General features: G+C 42.9%; 1 protein-coding gene across 3 annotated transcripts in view; it reads right to left on the reverse strand.

Annotated features, from left to right (window-relative positions):
* The window catches only part of bcl2l1 (BCL2 like 1), a 34,969-nt gene extending 16,935 nt beyond the window's left edge, over positions 1-18,034 (reverse strand). Inside the window, exons 1-3 of one of the 3 annotated variants that reach the window (XM_044116195.1) lie at positions 17,672-18,034; positions 15,500-15,613; positions 12,170-12,919 (exon numbers count right to left, since the gene is read on the reverse strand). In XM_044116195.1, the coding sequence (XP_043972130.1) occupies positions 12,170-12,709 (540 nt within the window). In that variant the 5' untranslated portion in view covers positions 12,710-12,919; positions 15,500-15,613; positions 17,672-18,034. Of the gene's footprint in view, positions 1-12,169; positions 12,920-15,499; positions 15,614-16,283 lie in introns of all 3 variants that reach the window. The other 2 variants (XM_044116185.1, XM_044116203.1) reach the window with 2 other exon arrangements.
* Positions 18,035-18,253: the final 219 nt, after the last annotated feature.

The raw sequence follows: 18,253 nt of genomic DNA on the forward strand, positions 1-18,253 counted from the left end.
TCCAGGCAGAAGAAAGCATCACCAACACAAGGAAATTAAATGATTAAACCTCCCCTCGGTGGTAACATGTGCGGTTGTTCATGCCAAGCGTAGAAGTGCCAGAAAGTAGTCTTTCTTCCACTTTCTGGACCTTGAAGGCGACATCACGCATGTCTATGTGTGTGTGTGCTTGAGATGAGCCGGTGGTGAGACCATGAATTAAAGAAGAGATTAATGAGTCAGGACAAGGAGGCTCAGACTCCAATCTGTTCCCCGCCGCACTCTGGGGGCTGTTTCTCTACAGAACCTAGTTCTGTCAGCAAACACACACACACACACACACACATATCTAGTGTGCACACTGATACGACGCAGCAGGAACACTAAGGACTCTGGACCATGTTAGAGAGTCTGGCAGAGACAGCAGATGTTTGGGACAGTGGAGAGAATGACGGCAAAGAAAACAGAGAGGCTACCAGGAATGGATGTGTTCAGCAACAAAACCCTTCACCCTGTAGGCCTTCACCCCACCCTGACACCTCATCACGACCCACAGACCTGCCATCTGTCTGGAGGAGCTGAAGGAGAAAAACAGGGGACGGCGAGCTGGACTGGGGAGAGACGGAACGAAGGAACAAAGGGAGGCAGAGTAGAGAGCGATGAGGCGAAACCAGAAAAAGAAACAACAAAAAGAAACAACAAAAAACAGGAGGAATACAGTTGGCAACTAGGAGTGTTGTTGCACCTGATAGTCCAGTACTTGGTTTGATTTGGGACCAAAGTTGCAATATTTGCAACATTTTCAGCAGGTGTGGTTCTCTTTCTGCACTGTGTCAAACAAAACAAACCAAACCATCAAGAAACCTGTCCCCCTCTTGCCCTCGCCTGTGGTGGTGCTGTACTAAAAATCACTGAAGGTAAATGACATGAAAACCTCCAAAGAAGACACTGAGCACAACTTCTTTCTACAGGAAACGTAAACAAAAATGGAGTGGATTTTAGCGGCCGTAAGATTTCTCTTTTGGCATTGGGAAAAGATCACAAGCCATTTCGTCTGCTAACATTAGACTTTGATTTGGTTGTATTTACCCAGAATGCCCTGCGCTGTAGTCCACTTCCTACTTTTGGAGCGGTCTCTGATCAGCTTGGCATTCATATATGCATTGGAACCCCGCCAGAGTTCACTTCAATCAAACAGACCTGGGTTTTTAGAAAGCCAACTAGAGTTGGCTTTTTTGATCTGCATCAGAGTTCGATTACGCATCCACACCTCCCCAAATGAACCGGCTTTTCTAGGCTGGAGTTTGATTAAAGCTGACCAAACATGGCTGCTGTGATGCACTCTCAGAAGGGGGGAAACCCAGAGAGTCTGTGCAGAGAACATCGTTTGTGTCACAGAAAGTTGGACGCATTTCCACATATGATTAATATCTATCGGCAAGCGACAAGTTTCCTTTTTGTTCTCCAATTCGATTATTTTCTCCCTCTCACTGCAAACCTGCTGATTACAGCTTCTTCCATCACTGCCTCCCCCCGGCTATTCATTGGTGAATATCACAGTGATGGCTCTGATGCTCTCTAGCATCATTTATTACCCTGGAAGGACTCTGCATTATCATGAAAGACTCATCAGCCGTCTTTATCCAGCCCTCAGTTCCCCAAATTTAATACAGACCAGGAGATTTACTAATCCCATGATATGCTCCATAATCTGATCATGGATACGAACACAGAAGAGGGTAGAGAGGAGGATGGTGGGGGGAGAAAAATGCAATCAGGAAGGAACGGATGCGGATGGATGCCCAGGCTGCATTAAGACAAACGGGGGAGAAAAAAAATTCCTTCCCAAAGGAAGGAGAGAAAAGGTGGGAAAAACGAGGCGACGACCAGCAGTAGAGAGAGAGAAAGAGGGGAACACAGACGGAGAAATGAGAGGATCTGGGGGACGGGGGGCTGTGTGTTCTCACTGGTGACCCGATTTTCCCCACTAAGCTCTAAAAAAAGTGGAGCAGCACGTAGGCATCTGAGGCTCGCTGCAGACATTCAGTCTCTCTGTCACACAACACGCGCTGCATGCAGAGCGCATCATTCATGCTGCTTCACCTATTGACCCACATACTGTTTCCTCACGCAGCTGAGTCACTAGCATGCTCTTCCTGAAGCCCTTTGCCTCCTGCATCAGCCTCCCTGCATCCTCATCTTCTCTGGGCTTAAAAAAAAACAAAAAAAAAAAAACCCAGCCTGACCCGGACCAAGCTCGATCCGACACAACTGGTTAACATTAGTTATAGGCCAGAGCCCGAAACAAAACACCCATTTTAATTAAGATTTTGACGCTTTCATTTTTAGTCTATTATTTGAGTAAGCAGTGTAACTTCTCCTTTTGTTTATCATCTTCCAGCTCCATCCCGTCACTTGTTGTAACCACGAGGTGACTCAGGTGCAAATCATCTGGGATGTGTGATTGACAGGAGCGGAGCTACGTGCTCATTTATTGTGCTGTGAGCTTTGCTTGTGACAGTCTAATGAACTTCTGCACCTTATTTTCTTTGCTTCCTCAACAGGGTAAGATGCCAACTCCTCTATTTAGACGCCGTGCTGGACAATAAATCTACAACATATTTTGCGACTGACACGTGATCGATATCACGTCTGATCAAATTTTCAGAGGAGGAGATTCTGAGGTGGTGCTGGTGTATCAGTGTGTTCCTGTGTGTGTAATGTGCTGCAGGACTTCAGGTTTCATCTATCATATGACCAACTGAGTTTCTCAGAGGTTGTAAACACATATAGGAGCGCTGCTGTCTACAGGCTGGTTGTTATTCCAGCTATCCAATATATATATAGAAAGGACCAGAAGGGGGGAAAACATTAGTTTGAATAGATCTATTATTTCTTTGTGTTTCCATGTGATGCATCACCTAAGCACCAGCACATATGCGTACAATGAATGCCTCATTATATCGGCTTACTCAAGAATGGTTAAAATTATGCTTTGCCGCACAAGAACTTGATCCAAACGGAAACAATTTGTAATTATTTATTTTTTTACAGAAGCCCTTTATTTTATTTATTTTTTTATCACTGTCATTTTAAAAGCCATTAAAATTAAACTTTTTTTTTCTCGTCAGCCGATCCCCCCTCAACCCCCCATTTTTGCTTTTAAGTCAATTTACAAGTGGGAGCACAAACAGCCGGCAAAATTTACTGAAGTAAAAACTTGGGCAAAAAATACAACTTTATAAGGTATGTAATATATACGAAGGACACCCAGAGGAAGACCCAAGACACTGGAGGGATTATCTTTCTCAGCTGGCCTTAGGAACACCTTGGGATCCCACCAGAGGAACTGGTCCAACTGGCTGGGGAAGTCAGGGCCTCTCTGGTTAGGAAGCTGCCTTAGAGGGAGAGAGGGAAGGATTGAAGTAAGGAAGAAAGGATGGAGAAGGTAACGGATGGGCCCAGCTGCACACACAGTCACACACACCGAATCACACGAGGAGACTTGTGTCTTAGTGTCTTGCCCAGCGTCATGTCAACAAGTAACAGATGGAATTAAACTCAAAACCTTCCAATATCCAGTCGACTAACACTCCCACTCAGCAACTTTCATGTTATTTTAGGGACATTTCTGATAAGAAAACATTGATATCGCTTAGGGTTGCACCAATTGCAGTTCTCTGCCTGATCACCGATCTGTAAAAAGCCTGACCAGCCGATTCCGATTTTGGCCGATACCAATTTTTTTGTCTGAAATGTTACCAAATAACAACAAACCTCTCTCACAGCAGAGGACAGTGGCTGATTTTTAGACCTTTCCCGAGTTGGATAAGATTGGTGGATAAAATTGGCTTCACATTTAAGCATAGGCTGACCACTGATCTCCCAAAACTAAGGAATTCAGGGCCGATTTGTTGGCATAACTCTACTATCAGACAAAACCAGAATCAGCAGTTTTGACGTTTAAAAGATCGGCCAGAAAACTGTAATTGGTGCACTTCTGTTTATAATCTGTGGAAGGATAGGAATGAACGCCTTTGGAAGGTACCAACAGAAATTTCTTCTCCCAAAAACAAAAAAACCCCACAGAGTTAGTCTGGAAAACACAACTGAAAAAAACAACCGTTGCTCATAAGGTCAAAGGCGAGTGAATCAGAGTGTTTGCTGTTGTGACCCTGACTTTTGACTCACTTGAACAAGCGGTCACCTCTGATGTCACCAAACCAATGCTTGGCTTTAATATATGCATGGAAAAACAATAGAGAAGGGAGCATGGCTGGGCGTGTTATCTGCATAGAGCCGCCCACTGGATGCATGCACACACACACACACACACACACAGCCGCTTATTGACACGGTTTGAACAAAAAGTGGCCGCCATTGATCCGGCGGCCGTGTCAGGATGAGACAAAGGCGAAAGTGGCTTTTCCATCATCAGGTCCTTTGTCTGCAGAGCTGTGACACACCTGTGTGGCATAACTAAAGAGACAGCGAGGCGAATTTCTAGGTGTGTATGTGTGTGGGTGGGCGCATGTTCTTTGTTTGAAGAAGTCATGTGACCCAGTCTGACTTGGCGCCGTCCCCTCCCCTCTGCAGTGCGCCACCGTACAATAAAAAAAACAACAATAAAATAAAATCACTCGTATATAAAAAGACAACAGCAACGATGCACCAAGTGTCTGGCTCCGTACACCCACTCGGTTCTGGAAAGTTCATTAGTGAACAGAAAACTCTGGGAGTTGATCGGGGTGTGGGGTTATAGGGGATGAAGGGAAAGACAAAGGTGGCGAGGACGGGAAGGATGGTGAGCCAGAGAGGGTCGATGAAGTGATTTTGGACGTTCCAGCAATATCTACTATTTAACAAAGTGATCAATAGGAGAAAACTCTGGTAAACGGGGGAATTTAGAGGGTGGGCGGTTATGGGTCTGTGGCGGATTCAGTGGCTGGAGTCCAGAGACGATGAAGAGAGACTGCCGGGACAGGAGGAGCCGAATCAAGAACTTCAGAAAAAGATTATTGACGTGAGGATGATGCAATGCAGACGGAGGTGCACAAAGAAAAACACGGTCCAAAAATCAATTGGTGGCAGGAGGAAGGAGAGAGGAAAGGACACGGAGGGGGAGATGTAAAGAAAATTAAGCCTGGGTTGGGGGTGGAAGCAGAGGAAGGGTGGCGGGGGGAGTGGGGGAACCCTGATAAGTCCCAAGAGTGAGATTTCCTCCGTCGATCTAACCGCGCATCTGATGTGCATGTTAATTACAGACGAGGAGAGACAGTAAATATGTCTGCCAGAGAGAACGGTGCGCTGGAAGCTCAGGTGCCACCCCCCCCTCCCCACCGAGTCAAAACAAGTCAATGAACAGACATTCTTCAAGACTTTAATCTCATTCTCACTGTCCACTTTAATGTACAACCAGCCTCACTCACAGTTTATCAGTACCCTCAGTTTAAAGGGTAAAAATCCTTCAAATGTGTGAAACTTGTGTCAACATACCATCGTCGTAGTAACAAGAAAATCTGAGAAAATTTGAGAATAGTCAGGAATGAAGCTCATGATCGTTTTCACTAAATCAGGGGTTGCATAATTATTGACACCCCTTCTGGTAATCTATTTATATATATATATATATATATATAAGTATAGTGGATGATGTTGAGTTTACTAGTGGGATTTCCTGGTATTTCATTATTTATGCTGAGCAAATTTGTGTTAGCAACAGTAGGGCAGGAATCGCTTCTAAACAAGCGGTTGCTATGTAGATGACATCTAATGGTTGTTATGGAGACTCGCTCACTCCAAGATGTCACTGTTTGCAGCACTTTTCTAACAGTGAGATGTTTTTTGTGAGTAGTGTCATAGGTCGTCAATAAACCTTGTGTCAAAACAAATGGGTTTCTTATGCTGCATCACATTTTTACATTTTTGGCCAGTACTGGGTTTTTTTTGCCCTATGATAAGTCAATTAATATGGCTACGAAGTCAAAAGGTTTACAACTGTGGGATGATTATTGTTAACATTTGAGGAGGTCATTAAGATCGGTTTCTCATGTATCTCATGTATTGGTGCTGATTTGTCAGTGCGACTTCATATGATACAGATCACAAGTTCCTCTAAACTCCTATTAAATTCAAAATGTCTTTGTTACATTTATTTTAAAGGGATTCTTGAGGTAGCAATTATTACAAACTTACTCAAATGAACAGTAGGATTCTTAAAAAAGTCAACGTATATGCAACCGCAATAACTGTTTTTCCTCTAAGGATTACATAGCAACTACATCAATAGATCTGCTCATGACTGTATTGGTGCTCTATAAACCGCTTTCCATCTCTCAGTCTAGAGTAGGTCAGTTCCTACTAAGTACATAAACTATTTGCTCAGATGAACTTCTTTTTTTAAAGGGTAATTTCCCAAAACGCAGGACAGTTTCTGGTAAAGTGATACACATGTACAAGTTGAGAATACCTTCGTCAGCTATGGTGTGCGTGGGTCGGTATGAACAATGGAGAAACACCAGCTACACTGTGAGCTTGTAGAAAGGAATTTGTTTTGTTGACGGGGAACTTTTGACCAAATGGGTCAGTCAAAGTTATTTTCCCTTCAGTTCAAAACAACAGCTTTAATTTTTCTATCTTGTTTTCGGATGCGGCTCCACGGATAGATGTGATGCACTTTGGGTCACTCCGGTGATGCAGGGGTAGAGCGTGCGACACGAATATGGAGGCCATAGTCCTCAACGTGGCCGTCCCGGGTCGATGACCCTTGCCGCATGTCTTTCCTCTCTCTGTCATAACCCTTTTTCCTGTCAACCACTCACAAATAAGGCCAATGGACCCTTTAAAAAATGTGACAAACTCATCTAAATGCTGAACATGTCAGAGCAGTTGCTGCAGAAGTTCAGGTGATTTAAAAAGAAAAAAAATGCAACTGTGTGAGCTCGTTCCTCTTGTAGTTAACTTTCCGTGACCTCACTGAAACCAACGCGAGCACAAAGCCCGCTGCCTGCACTAATGGTGTCCCTTTTTCCCTCGTTTTCCCACTGAAACGCTCCCTTGTTCCCATCAAGCTCCAGCCAAGCGTCCCTAGACCATGGCAGCGAGTTTTGCCTTTATTAGGCTGTCAGAGGAGAAAAAACAACAAAAAAAACAACACTGTTTTCCCCAGTAGCTGCTTGAGATATTATTCATCTCTAATTGGTAATAACCCCATCCCCCCTTCCTCACCCCCACCCTGAGGCAGCTCAATCTCCACTAAGTAATCACTGCCATCGCCTCCTCTGGTGGAAGCGGCATTATTAGGTCGGTGGCACTGTCTCTACCTCTCCGCTGTCTGCCAAGGAGGTTTATTATCCCACAATATATGGCTTTACTTGGCTGCTTCTTTTAAAAGCGCGAGCTGCAGAGGGAGAAATCTGGCTGAGCCCATTTATCTCCCATTCTCAGCTCCAATCAGATCTCTCAGCAGCCCGGACAGGGAAGACTCCAAAATAGGCTCCGACGGGATCGTTTAAGCTCAGGCTTTCACTTTTCCTGATGGCGAGGGATGCTCTGTTGTGCAAAACACCTTTCACTTTTCAATATGCATCTCCTCCTCCCGCCCCCGACTCAACTATTTCCCCTGTTTGGGAATCTGCTTTTCTGTTTCCTAGGTCGTTTGAAGAACATTTTATGAAATATCGAGCAAAAAAGTGCAACCTCCTATAGCAGTATACTGTAGGAAACATGGGGTTTCTGTATATTTCAAAATTAAAATTGCACTTGTTCCCGATTTCTGAGATTTTGCAGCGTTTTGGACATTTGAGTAAAAATAATATTAAGGGTTGAGTGTTTAGCTTAGCGCTTTAACATTTTGGCTAATTTTGAAAAGGTTAACACACTTCGCTTCCCCAAAATAATTTTTCCAGATAAATTCTAAAGCTTCAGTGTGGAAGCTGTTACTAAGTAAGGTAGCCTGAAAGTTGGCCAACATCAGAATATGTTTAAAAACAAAGGATGTGTCCAAATTCAGGAGTTGCACCCTTTGAAGGTAACATTTGACGGCTGATTATGTCACAACAAAAGCTGTCTAAAATCAATTGTTCCTTCACAAATGCGTCCTTTCCTCCAGATTTGTTCTTGTAACAATAGTACGGTAGACAACAACATAGTTTCTTTAAATATAATTTCTGCTAAAAAAATGTTCTTTTAATTATTTAATTAACTTGAATGGATTAAATTAAACAAAAAACTTCAGCAAGATTTTGAGTTCCATTTTTATCAGCTTATATTTAGTTTCTTCACAGTTGCTAGGTGACAGTACATACATCGAAGTAAGGACAGGAATATATCCGAGGGGGTCAATTTTAAAAAAGAAGGAGACTTTAGCAGATAGCAAGCTTTCACAAAGGCTAGATGTATTACAGCAAGTTTGCTCTGTTTTATCAGTCAGTCAAAGACTCACTAAAATCTCCAATCAGTTCATTTCTACAACACAAAGGATTACTTCATGTCACTCATTCACATCGAACATACGACTTTTTTTTCTCTCTCTTCAGTTTCAATTCCTCTAATTCATTGCTATTGTAACAATAACAATGAATTAACAAGTATAAGGACTGAGAAATATTTCAGCGCAGCAGAGAGAGTGACCTTGCTGCTTCTCAGGGCAGACTGATATTTCATCAGCTAACAGTAAGAGCACACCTGCCTCACAGCGATACCCACATCTGCCAACGGCTTTGACTTCCCTCCTCTGAGGAGGCGTCGGGGGAGGAGAGCGAGGAAGAGAAGAGGAAATAAAAGAAGAAGAAAAAAAAAATCCCACAACAAAGTATTATATGGGTTTTTACCAAGAGACCGATATGGTTCAGAGAAAGTGTAGGCAGAGTCTGAGGAAAAACGGGGAAATAAGCAAAACTAAAATGGGAAAAGTCACAGAACCTAGATCTCAAGATGGGCTACCACTGGAAGTGGCCCAGATTTGTCACAAACAGATCAGAACCCAACAAGTTTATTGAGCTGAATGGATCTAGAAAATAGGATGAAGACAAAAAAAAAAAAAAAAGGAAGCAACATCATGTGCTAACTGCAATTGCAGGGGAGAAGTGAAACAACTGTAAATGGAAACATCAATCAGCCTGATCCATTCAAAATTTCTAATGAAGTCATTCACGTCTCCCAGTCCGGGTGACACTGACACGCCAATCAGTTAGCACGCCACACACACTTATGTATGCCTAAAATAGTAGTGATGTAGCTTATGCTAAGCCAAATGGAGGAAGCTTGAGATCATTGGCAATGGACAGATGGGTTTAACAACAACACTGATGTCAACATGTGGTTATGATGGGAAATTTAGACTGACCTCCTCATGGTTCATGTTTTCACATAACATACTCACTGCGTCTTCAGAAGCACCGTTTTGGTTATTATGAAACCAAAGAAATCCCCTCACTTTCACATCAATCATGTGCAACTGCATTTCAAGTCATATGTTACGTCAACGTAGTACTGAAGCAGTTGTAATATTTTTGCAGGCAATGATTATACAAAGAAATCTTCATAAAATGCACGGAGAACTCGGCATGTGATTGGAATCGGCTCGTTTGTGGCACGATAGGCTAGTTGAAAACTAAGAAGTCCGACCTTGTACAGTAAGAAGACATCGTAACTCATCAGGTTGTACAGACAACAACACTATTCAGTATTAAAGTTGATGCTGATAGTTGGCAAAAAACAGTTCTGAAACTCTGAGCTACATTAAGAAATCAGCCTTTTTCAAGCTTGACAATGCTGTATTGATTCATATTAGTGCAACTAGGTTTTTAGTGAGCAGGACCCACCAGCGTGGAACTGGCAACTGACCTGAAGTCAACTTTAGCTGATAACAATAAAAATGAGTACATCACAACAAAGCTGCCCTAGCTAGCTAACGTTGCTAGCTAGTTGCTACAATAAGATGCATTTGAAAAATCACAACTCCGTTTGTTTTCCTCATTTGTTCTAAAATGATTGGAATAGTCAGAATCTGATGAGCTGTGATGAAGCTTTATATAAACCAAGAGTCAGAAATGGGTCACAAAATTCTGATCGGCATATCTCCTCCAACTTAAGTTAAATCTGATTTAACTTAACTGCCACCCCAAAAACACTTACAGATTGTCCAATGGGTTCATGAGGACACTGCTGTCCTCGTGACAGTTAAGGGGTTTTAACAATGCATGCACAATTCACTATATGTATGGAATTTCTCTTGGGCACCTAACGTGAGCAGTGGTTCAAATCTGTCAGTGCAGACCACCAACCAAGTAGTGCAGCTGGAGTGTAATCATGAGATCAGCACGTGCTTTTGTTTTTAAAGGTGGGAACTCAATTATGTAACAACTAACAGCATGTTGTAAAGTTTTATGGTTACAAAACACACCCTGTTAGCCGTTTGCTAAATCAGACTCTTACAGAATCCGGGTAGCAAACCCTGAAATGTGTTTCTGTGCACAAACAGCAGAGCTGTGCTCGCCTAGCTGTAGTTTCACAAACATGCCTCCGAATGCTGAGATGTCGGTTTCTATAGAACCGACCTCCGACCTGTTGTTATCCAGCAGTGGGTGACTATAAACAGCTCCTCCCTCTGGTGCTCTATATCATAAAATCAAACGGCTGGGACAAAGGAAAACAGCTGACCTCGACTGTCCTGGAGGTGATACAACACAAAGAAAACAACAGTGCAGCACAGCACTGAACAACTACACCCAGGAAAAAAAGGAGAGGCATGCATAGCTTTCATGTGAATGCAGCTGCTTTGGCAAAGAGCACAAGAGAAAAACACTGTCCTGATAAACTGGTCAGATGGTGAGGGAGTGGAAGCACAAAGAGCGGAGCCAATCAACTGACCGCACAAACAAAGGACTATCTGTAAAAGCCCTGGACTTCATCTTTCCCTGAGAGGAGAACTTCCATCGCTGAGGCAGGCGGACGGCAGGACGGCTACAAAGCCCGTTAAGCCCCCCCACTTCGATCCAGCTCATCGAGTTCCCAGATGCTGATCAATTAGTGGACAGCTGAAACAGCTGCTGACCACGCAAACATCCTGCTCTTACTGGGTTCTAAACCCAGACAGTTCTCCAACACCGTGTGCTGACTCCTGCAGAACGTTCCTCTCAACCAATGCGGCTAATCCGGACGTCTGTTCCTGTCTGCCGGTCAGGCCGGCCGACCGGACGACTGGTGCGTCGTCGACTCAAAGGCATGTTCACGGCTGGTTGGCAGAGACACAGCGTGTGATGAAATGAAACCCGAGCCCTGCAGGTCAACATCGGCAGGCGGCCAAGACTCAGAGCATCCGACACATTAACACTACATAAGTGAAGCAGGTGTAGTCCTGACAGAAAAACACAATACACAAAATGCTCCAATCACGCTTGTCTGGCTCTTGCTGATTTCTGGTTTCTATTCTCATTCCTTGGTTAAATATAACAGCAGTCTTCAGCTAATATGCATCACATTTATATAGAAAAGATAAGAAACATTCTATTGTTTAGGATCATGCTTGTCTGGCTGACGCCACTTTCTGGTTTTCCTTTATTGGTTGAATGTAACAGCGGCCGTCAGCTACCAATTTAATTTATTTTTTTACATTTAATCAGCAAATTAACATTTTCTAAAGATAGAACAGGAAAAGACAATAATTCTACAAGTTCTTTGAACAGATGCTGTAGTTTAGAAACTTAAAAACAATAATAAAGACTTATCCGCATTTATGCCAGAAACAGTATGTTCATAAACTTTATTTGATTTTTAAAACACTTTGAATTGCCTTGTTGCTGAAAATGTGCCACATAAATAAAATTACCTTACCTTTCAATCAACTCAAAGCACATGCTCTTGGTTGATGCCTTTGTAGTTCAATCATCTTTAATGGAATGAATGCAGTTCCAACCTCTTATTGGTGCATCACTACAGTAAAAAGTGTTTAATTTGTAAAGCCCACATGTCAACTCCACATCTAGTTCAAAAGGTATTTATTTCTGTTTTCCAATCTGATTACTGCCAGCAGGGTTCCACAGACAAAGGTGTCGACATGAAAATCTTCCATGCGGTAATCTGAACTGAACTTCCGCATGTAATCAAACCAGCATATCAAAGCATTCTTTAAGGAAACAACATGAGACTTAGCAGTCTGCGTGTGTGTGTGTCTTTTTATAAGACTCACCCATCCTCCTTGGCTCTCCACCCAAGGTTCAATCTGCTCATCCAGGTAGACGGTCATCCACTCTACAATCCTGGCTACCAGGTGGCTCATCTCCTTCTCCACGCACTCCACGCACAGCGCGCCACCAAACGCGAACAGCCCCACGATGCGGCCCCAGTTGACGCCGTCCCGGAACACCTCGTCCATCACGTTCTCGAAGCTCTGGTAGGCGGTGGCCGGTGTGATGTGCAGCGTGCTGTGAAGGTCGTTGAAGGCGCGGGAGTAGCGCAGCTCGAACTCACGGGCCGTGTCTCGCAGGGCCACTTTCACCGCGTCCATCGTTGCCGCCGACGCCGCCTGGTGCCGCCTGGGAGATCCTGGACTCGTCCCGTTGAAAGTCCCATTAGCGTGCGTCTCTAACGTCTGCTCGTCGTCCAGCCCCGCGTCCCCGGCAGCGGTGCAGTCCAGGGGCTCGTTGGGCAATATGTGTTGGATCGGATAGTTCCTCTGAGACAGTTTAAACTTAATGTAGAAAAGCACCAGTTCTCTGTTTCGTGACATTTTTTCGTGTTTAAACAAGTTTCTTGAGCTTTCTTCTGGTCCGTGTCTCTCTCCGTCTTTTGGTCCCTACCTAGCTGTGGTAAGAGCAAAAACACACTGTGCTTCTCTTCCTGGGGTTCCACCGTTTAGACCACCATGGTCAGCTGACAGCCACAGGACTCTTGGAGGTGAAAACCCAACCCACATAAGGCTGACGGATCAAATCAGGCCCTGCAGAAAAAACAACAAGGAAAAGGTCAAAGTCTCTGTAGCCGATCCATAGAAGATACTGCAACAGTAACAGAAGGAAGGGGGAGCATGAGGACAGTCCTGTACTTCCAAATTGAATTTGGACAGGTGGGGTCAAAGAGCAACCCTCTAATTGGGCTGCCGCACATGGAACAGATGGCAGCGACAATAAAGATACAACGGTGGAGTAAGAGAGCTGGACAGAAAGGAGAGAATGAGGGCGAGAGTGTCAGGAAGGTGGCGAGAGATCCAGACTGTCCTCCTTATCAGTGACCTCTGTCCTCCAGTTTGACCTACCTCAACTCCACGTTGTCTCTGTACAACTCACACACTCATCTGTGTGGCGTCACACTTATGCATCCACTTCAAAAACTGGACTTTTCCAAAATATTTTAAGTTTTTACCTCGAACCCGTGTGCCTGGGCCAACACAAAGTATCTTCATGGCCTGAAAGTTGTGTTATCAACAAAGGTCTGGCAAACACCACTTACATAAGAGGAGATTCGGTTCCATCTGAACTAAATCAGACTATTTTTTTGTTTTGTTTAGCCTCAATCAGTTGCTCAGAAGCAAAGAAATCTGATTTTTTTCTCCCCCAATTAGTAAACTCAACCTTGAAGCACTAACTATTGAAGCTATTGAAAATATCTTCACAAGCTGTGACGATACTAATGGAGCAACCCCCCAGTATTCACGGTGGTAAGTACCGACGACATTTGTTCGTAAATACTTAAAATCCACAAAATCCCATAAAAAGGGAAAACAAATAGAACAGTTAGAAACAGCTATAGAAACCATTTAAAAATGTTTTTTTTTTTTTTTTTTAAATCACTAGACACATCTTAACTTAACACTATCTGGGGGAGTTGTAGCCAAAATGTGGAAATGTTCAACATGGGAAATGACTGCAAGAACTTTAGGGTTGTGTAATTAAATCTGCTGTTAAGGTGTCCATGCTTTAATATGTTAAATTATTCTGTACAAGTACATATATATGGCAGGCAAACTTATTATCAGTAAACCGGTTTTCATAGAGTAAAGAATAAATTGCATATTTTATATAATTTGCTTGTACAGGTGGGGTTTGTAATCGAATGAGAAAAATCAGTGGCTAGTGAAATGTCTGAGTGGGCGGTAAAAAAGGAAATTTCTACCAGCCACTGCGGCAGGTAGAAATTTCCTAATTTCCATCCCTAAATACAACACAAATAAAGAAACCCAGAAAAATCAGTTGGTGACTTAAATTGGCTGATACTTGGCTCAACTGGTTTCCCAAAAACTTAAAAATACAATCCTTTACAGAAATGAACGTGTATTATAACAAAGTGGCCAAGTCCGAGTGACAAAGAAAGTTGTTACTGAGGAAGACTCAGTTTCTTTGTCACTTTCTAGCATCAGCAATGTGCTAAAAAATAAACATGTACGTAGCCTCTAGAAAGAAAATTTATCACAATGCAACAAAGTAAGGCACACAGACACTCCTGTTAGAAAGGCCAACCGAGCTAATTGCTAATTAATCCCAGCAGAGAACTGGGATTGATTATTGAGAGCTTGAGTCTCCTGCAGATTTACAAAGAAAAATTTATAACTATTAAAAGTATAATAGTAACTAATTCATAACTTAAAAATGACTTTAAAATCTGACACTCAATTGCAAACAAGAGATTTTGTTCCTTTCAAAGTAATAAGATGGGCTCAGCTGGAATATCTTTGATTGGGTAACATAGGGGTGAAAGGGCAGCAGCCTGACCTGCCCGTGCCAAAAGCTTAATAGGCAGAATAGGCTTTTTAAAGATTGGTGATGGGCCCGAAAACAAAAGGCATCCCTAATAAAATAAATTAAACATTTTGTAATGCAACACTTCTGTATTTAATTTGTCTCAGTCTGTTTTATTAAGAACTAATGGAGATGTCCTTCACTTGTTTTCATTGGGCTTTGTGTGTACAGATATCTCTGTCCCATATCCTGTTGGATTTTTAAAGATGTAGAGCTCTGTAGATCTAAAATAAAATCCAATGCTTTGCTTTATTTCTCAACACAAATGTCTTTTTAAAGCAATTATGCTTAAAATGCATGTAGAAAGTAGAACAGAGTGAACAAAGATCCCTGATCGGTTACTATGACAGATGTTGCCAGCCTCTGGTCCGACACCCACAGAGAAATTCTACACTTTGTTTTGCTGCACTGGTTTAAGGAAGCAGTTTAAATGTTAAACCTCTTGGCAGGAGGTATGTTTGTATGCCAACAACGCACTGAAGTCCAAATCAGATCTTTCTGAAAGCACCTTCTAGACTTCCAATAATGAACAATCTACTTTAGAACACAAAATAATAAAAGAGGCAGCTCTTGAAAGAGGGGAAACAAATGAGTCACTGCTGGGTCATATTATGACATGAAAGTTATAAGTAAATGAGACTCAAACGCACCAACGTAATCCCTGCTGTAAAAGGAAACAAGCGCATTTTACTTGCATAGTTACATTCCCATCCAATGTGTTGCTGAATTGGTAGATTACATCTGACTGAGACATTCTGTTACAAATCATCTGTGGGAGAAGTTACCTTCATTCTGTTGTTCTTCAGCCCACTCATTCACTTGACTCTTTTGTTTCACAAAAGGATCTGGGTGATGATTCCAAACTATCTCCAAGTTATCACGTGATGACCTGACATTTCCTGCAACAATAATGGCATTTAAGCCTGATAAGCCCACGAGCCTAATAATTAGTGTATCAGACAGATGGATGCAAATGATGCTTGCATCACCTCATAACACATGCCTCTTTTTCACAACACAATGGAGAATCAGAGGCTCTGACTAACAAGTAATATTTCAAGTAAGGTCGGAGGAAAAAAAAAAAAAAGGAAAAAGAAACTTCAGCTGTCCGTCTGCACCCGCCCAGTTCCAGGGATATCAAGGCCAGCCCAGCGTGGCGGATGGAAAGCAACAAGACTGCAGTGTTTACAAAGGCCACATGGTCCCCAGCTGCCAACACGTGGCTCGGGCTGGAACAGCGCAGTAGAGATGTAAACACGGCAGCTCTATAGGAATAACAGCGAGTCCAAATGTGGCGTTTGAATGTTTCCACGAGATCCAACAGTAGTTTGATCTAGGTAAAGTCTGTGGTGATATTGATTATGGGGGGCGGGGGGGTAGGGAGATTTTGGCTGGATTGTTTTTTGTTTTTATTAAAATAAACAACTAAATAAATCAGCCCAACTTTTTCCCCCTGGATGTGTCGATTTGACGACTGTCTCAAAATTAAATGTTTACAGCAGTCCATAACATTCGCCTGATGAGAACAATAATAGTAGTAATACATCCGATTTAACGCGATTGTCTTACCAGCGCTGGATGAAAAATAATAATAGAAAAGGAAACTCCTCGGTCCAGGGTCACTGGTTCTTTACGACTCTTTCCAAGTGTAGAAACGCTGTCAAAACGCTTCAATGTAAACACTACCACTCTGTTTGCTGTGTTGAGTAGGTTTGAGCATACATTTCAACATGTGCCCCTTTTATGGACCCTCCCCTGTTGCGTAACGAGACGCGATTAGCTGCATTTCGGCTATGCTTCATTTGTCATCCGGCAAGGCAGTCCGCACGCCAAGGTATGGGAAAGGCGGGGAGGAGCGAGTCCATTATGTTCAAATAAAACAAAAAGCTCAGATTCAGCCGCGCGTGAAAGCCACAACAAGTCCCCCTACGGACAGTTTTCAACTGTAGGATGACAAACACTATCCCAGGCACCAGGAAGACTCCTCCTTCTTTTCGTCAACGCTTCCGCTGGGTCATTCACCGGCGGACAGTTGAGTAACGCATCCGGTGTCTTGTAGTCCGCGTTTGAATCGTGAGCTGGACCTATCGGTGCAGGACCGCACGTCTCGACATAAAAATGTGCCTGAATCCATAAAATATAATAAGTAAAACAGTGCTGTCTGAAAATCTTACATTTGTTGTCCTTTGGTCGATGAAGTGTTATTTATTAATGGAAACTAGATATTATAACAAATCATTTAACAAACTGATTTTTTTAATTAACAACGCTTCTTACTAGTACTGCCTATTATGGATTACATTTTCAGAGAAATTACTAAGTTTAGTTTAAAACAATATAAATAATACTTATATAAACTTTCTCTTACCGCATTATTTCCCTAATATTTCAAAATGAACAAAAAAAAACCCTGCTTCCCAGATGAACGAGGGAGTCCCTGAAGGCATCATTACCAGGCCATTCTCCTGACTTAACACACTGGGAAAGGAGCGTTAATCACGACACGTGAAAATTAAGCCACTGCGAGACACCACCCTGTACCAGATTTAAATAGTATTTGCCACACCAGCAATTTAAACAACAATGACATTTTTAAACCCGACAATGATGACTAGCACAGCTCCACCTTTGCCATCCTAACAGAGGCAGCAATCCAGAGAAATATGGCTGTCACCCTGTCTCATAAAAAGCTGCGAGCATACAAATGTGTCCTAAAAAAGCAACAAATAGTTTACAGAACCACCCGAGCACATTTGGGCTTAAGCAGAAAGACGTAACGTAAAAAATCTTGGCAGAAGCAAAATATAGATCTCTCGTTCATCCATGTCGGTCGATTTCTTTGCTGTAACAAGATTCACAAGCAAAGCCGAAGCAAACGCTCGCCTTTACGCGTAATTTCCCCAATGGAAGAACACACGGGTCGGAGTGAGACTCGTAGGATTAATTGGAACTCTTACTTGTAGGGTGGTCTCCACAAAATCATGTCTGTCGGAACACTATCCGAAGCCCGGTAGAACTAGGAGTGATCCAAACCGTCATTGCTAGCCTGCCTGGCTAACGCCGACGGAGCTCGTTACTGGTTCCCAGTTGCACAGATCCGCCCACCGTTCTACGTGGTGCGTGACCATACCACAGCCTGTGCCGTGGCCGTTTGCTTGAGGAATAAGTTTATTTCACTACCCTATACTGTTTTAAACCCATTGGAAGGCTCTTCTGGTTGGAAGTCGCTGTTGTTGTGAACTGCACCTGGCGAACTGTCGCTTAAAAAGGGGAATAACAGCGAGTCCAAATGTAGCGTTTGAATGCTTCCACGAGAAGTTAAAACTGTAAGCCAAAAATACAAAACCGTACTGTTATCAGTTAATATTGTCTTACTTCTTGACTTGTAATATTAGCTTTACAGGGGTCCATGTAGCAGCAGTTGGGCACCTTTACACTTAAGTTGACAACAAAAGATGCGAGAGGTCTCCATAGTAACCTTTGTTACCCCAAAATCCTAAGGCTCATGGGAACACCAGAAAGTTAGACCACACTGCCAT

This window comes from Gambusia affinis, linkage group LG01 (assembly GCF_019740435.1).
Source record: "Gambusia affinis linkage group LG01, SWU_Gaff_1.0, whole genome shotgun sequence".
NCBI classification, from domain to species: domain Eukaryota; kingdom Metazoa; phylum Chordata; class Actinopteri; order Cyprinodontiformes; family Poeciliidae; genus Gambusia; species Gambusia affinis.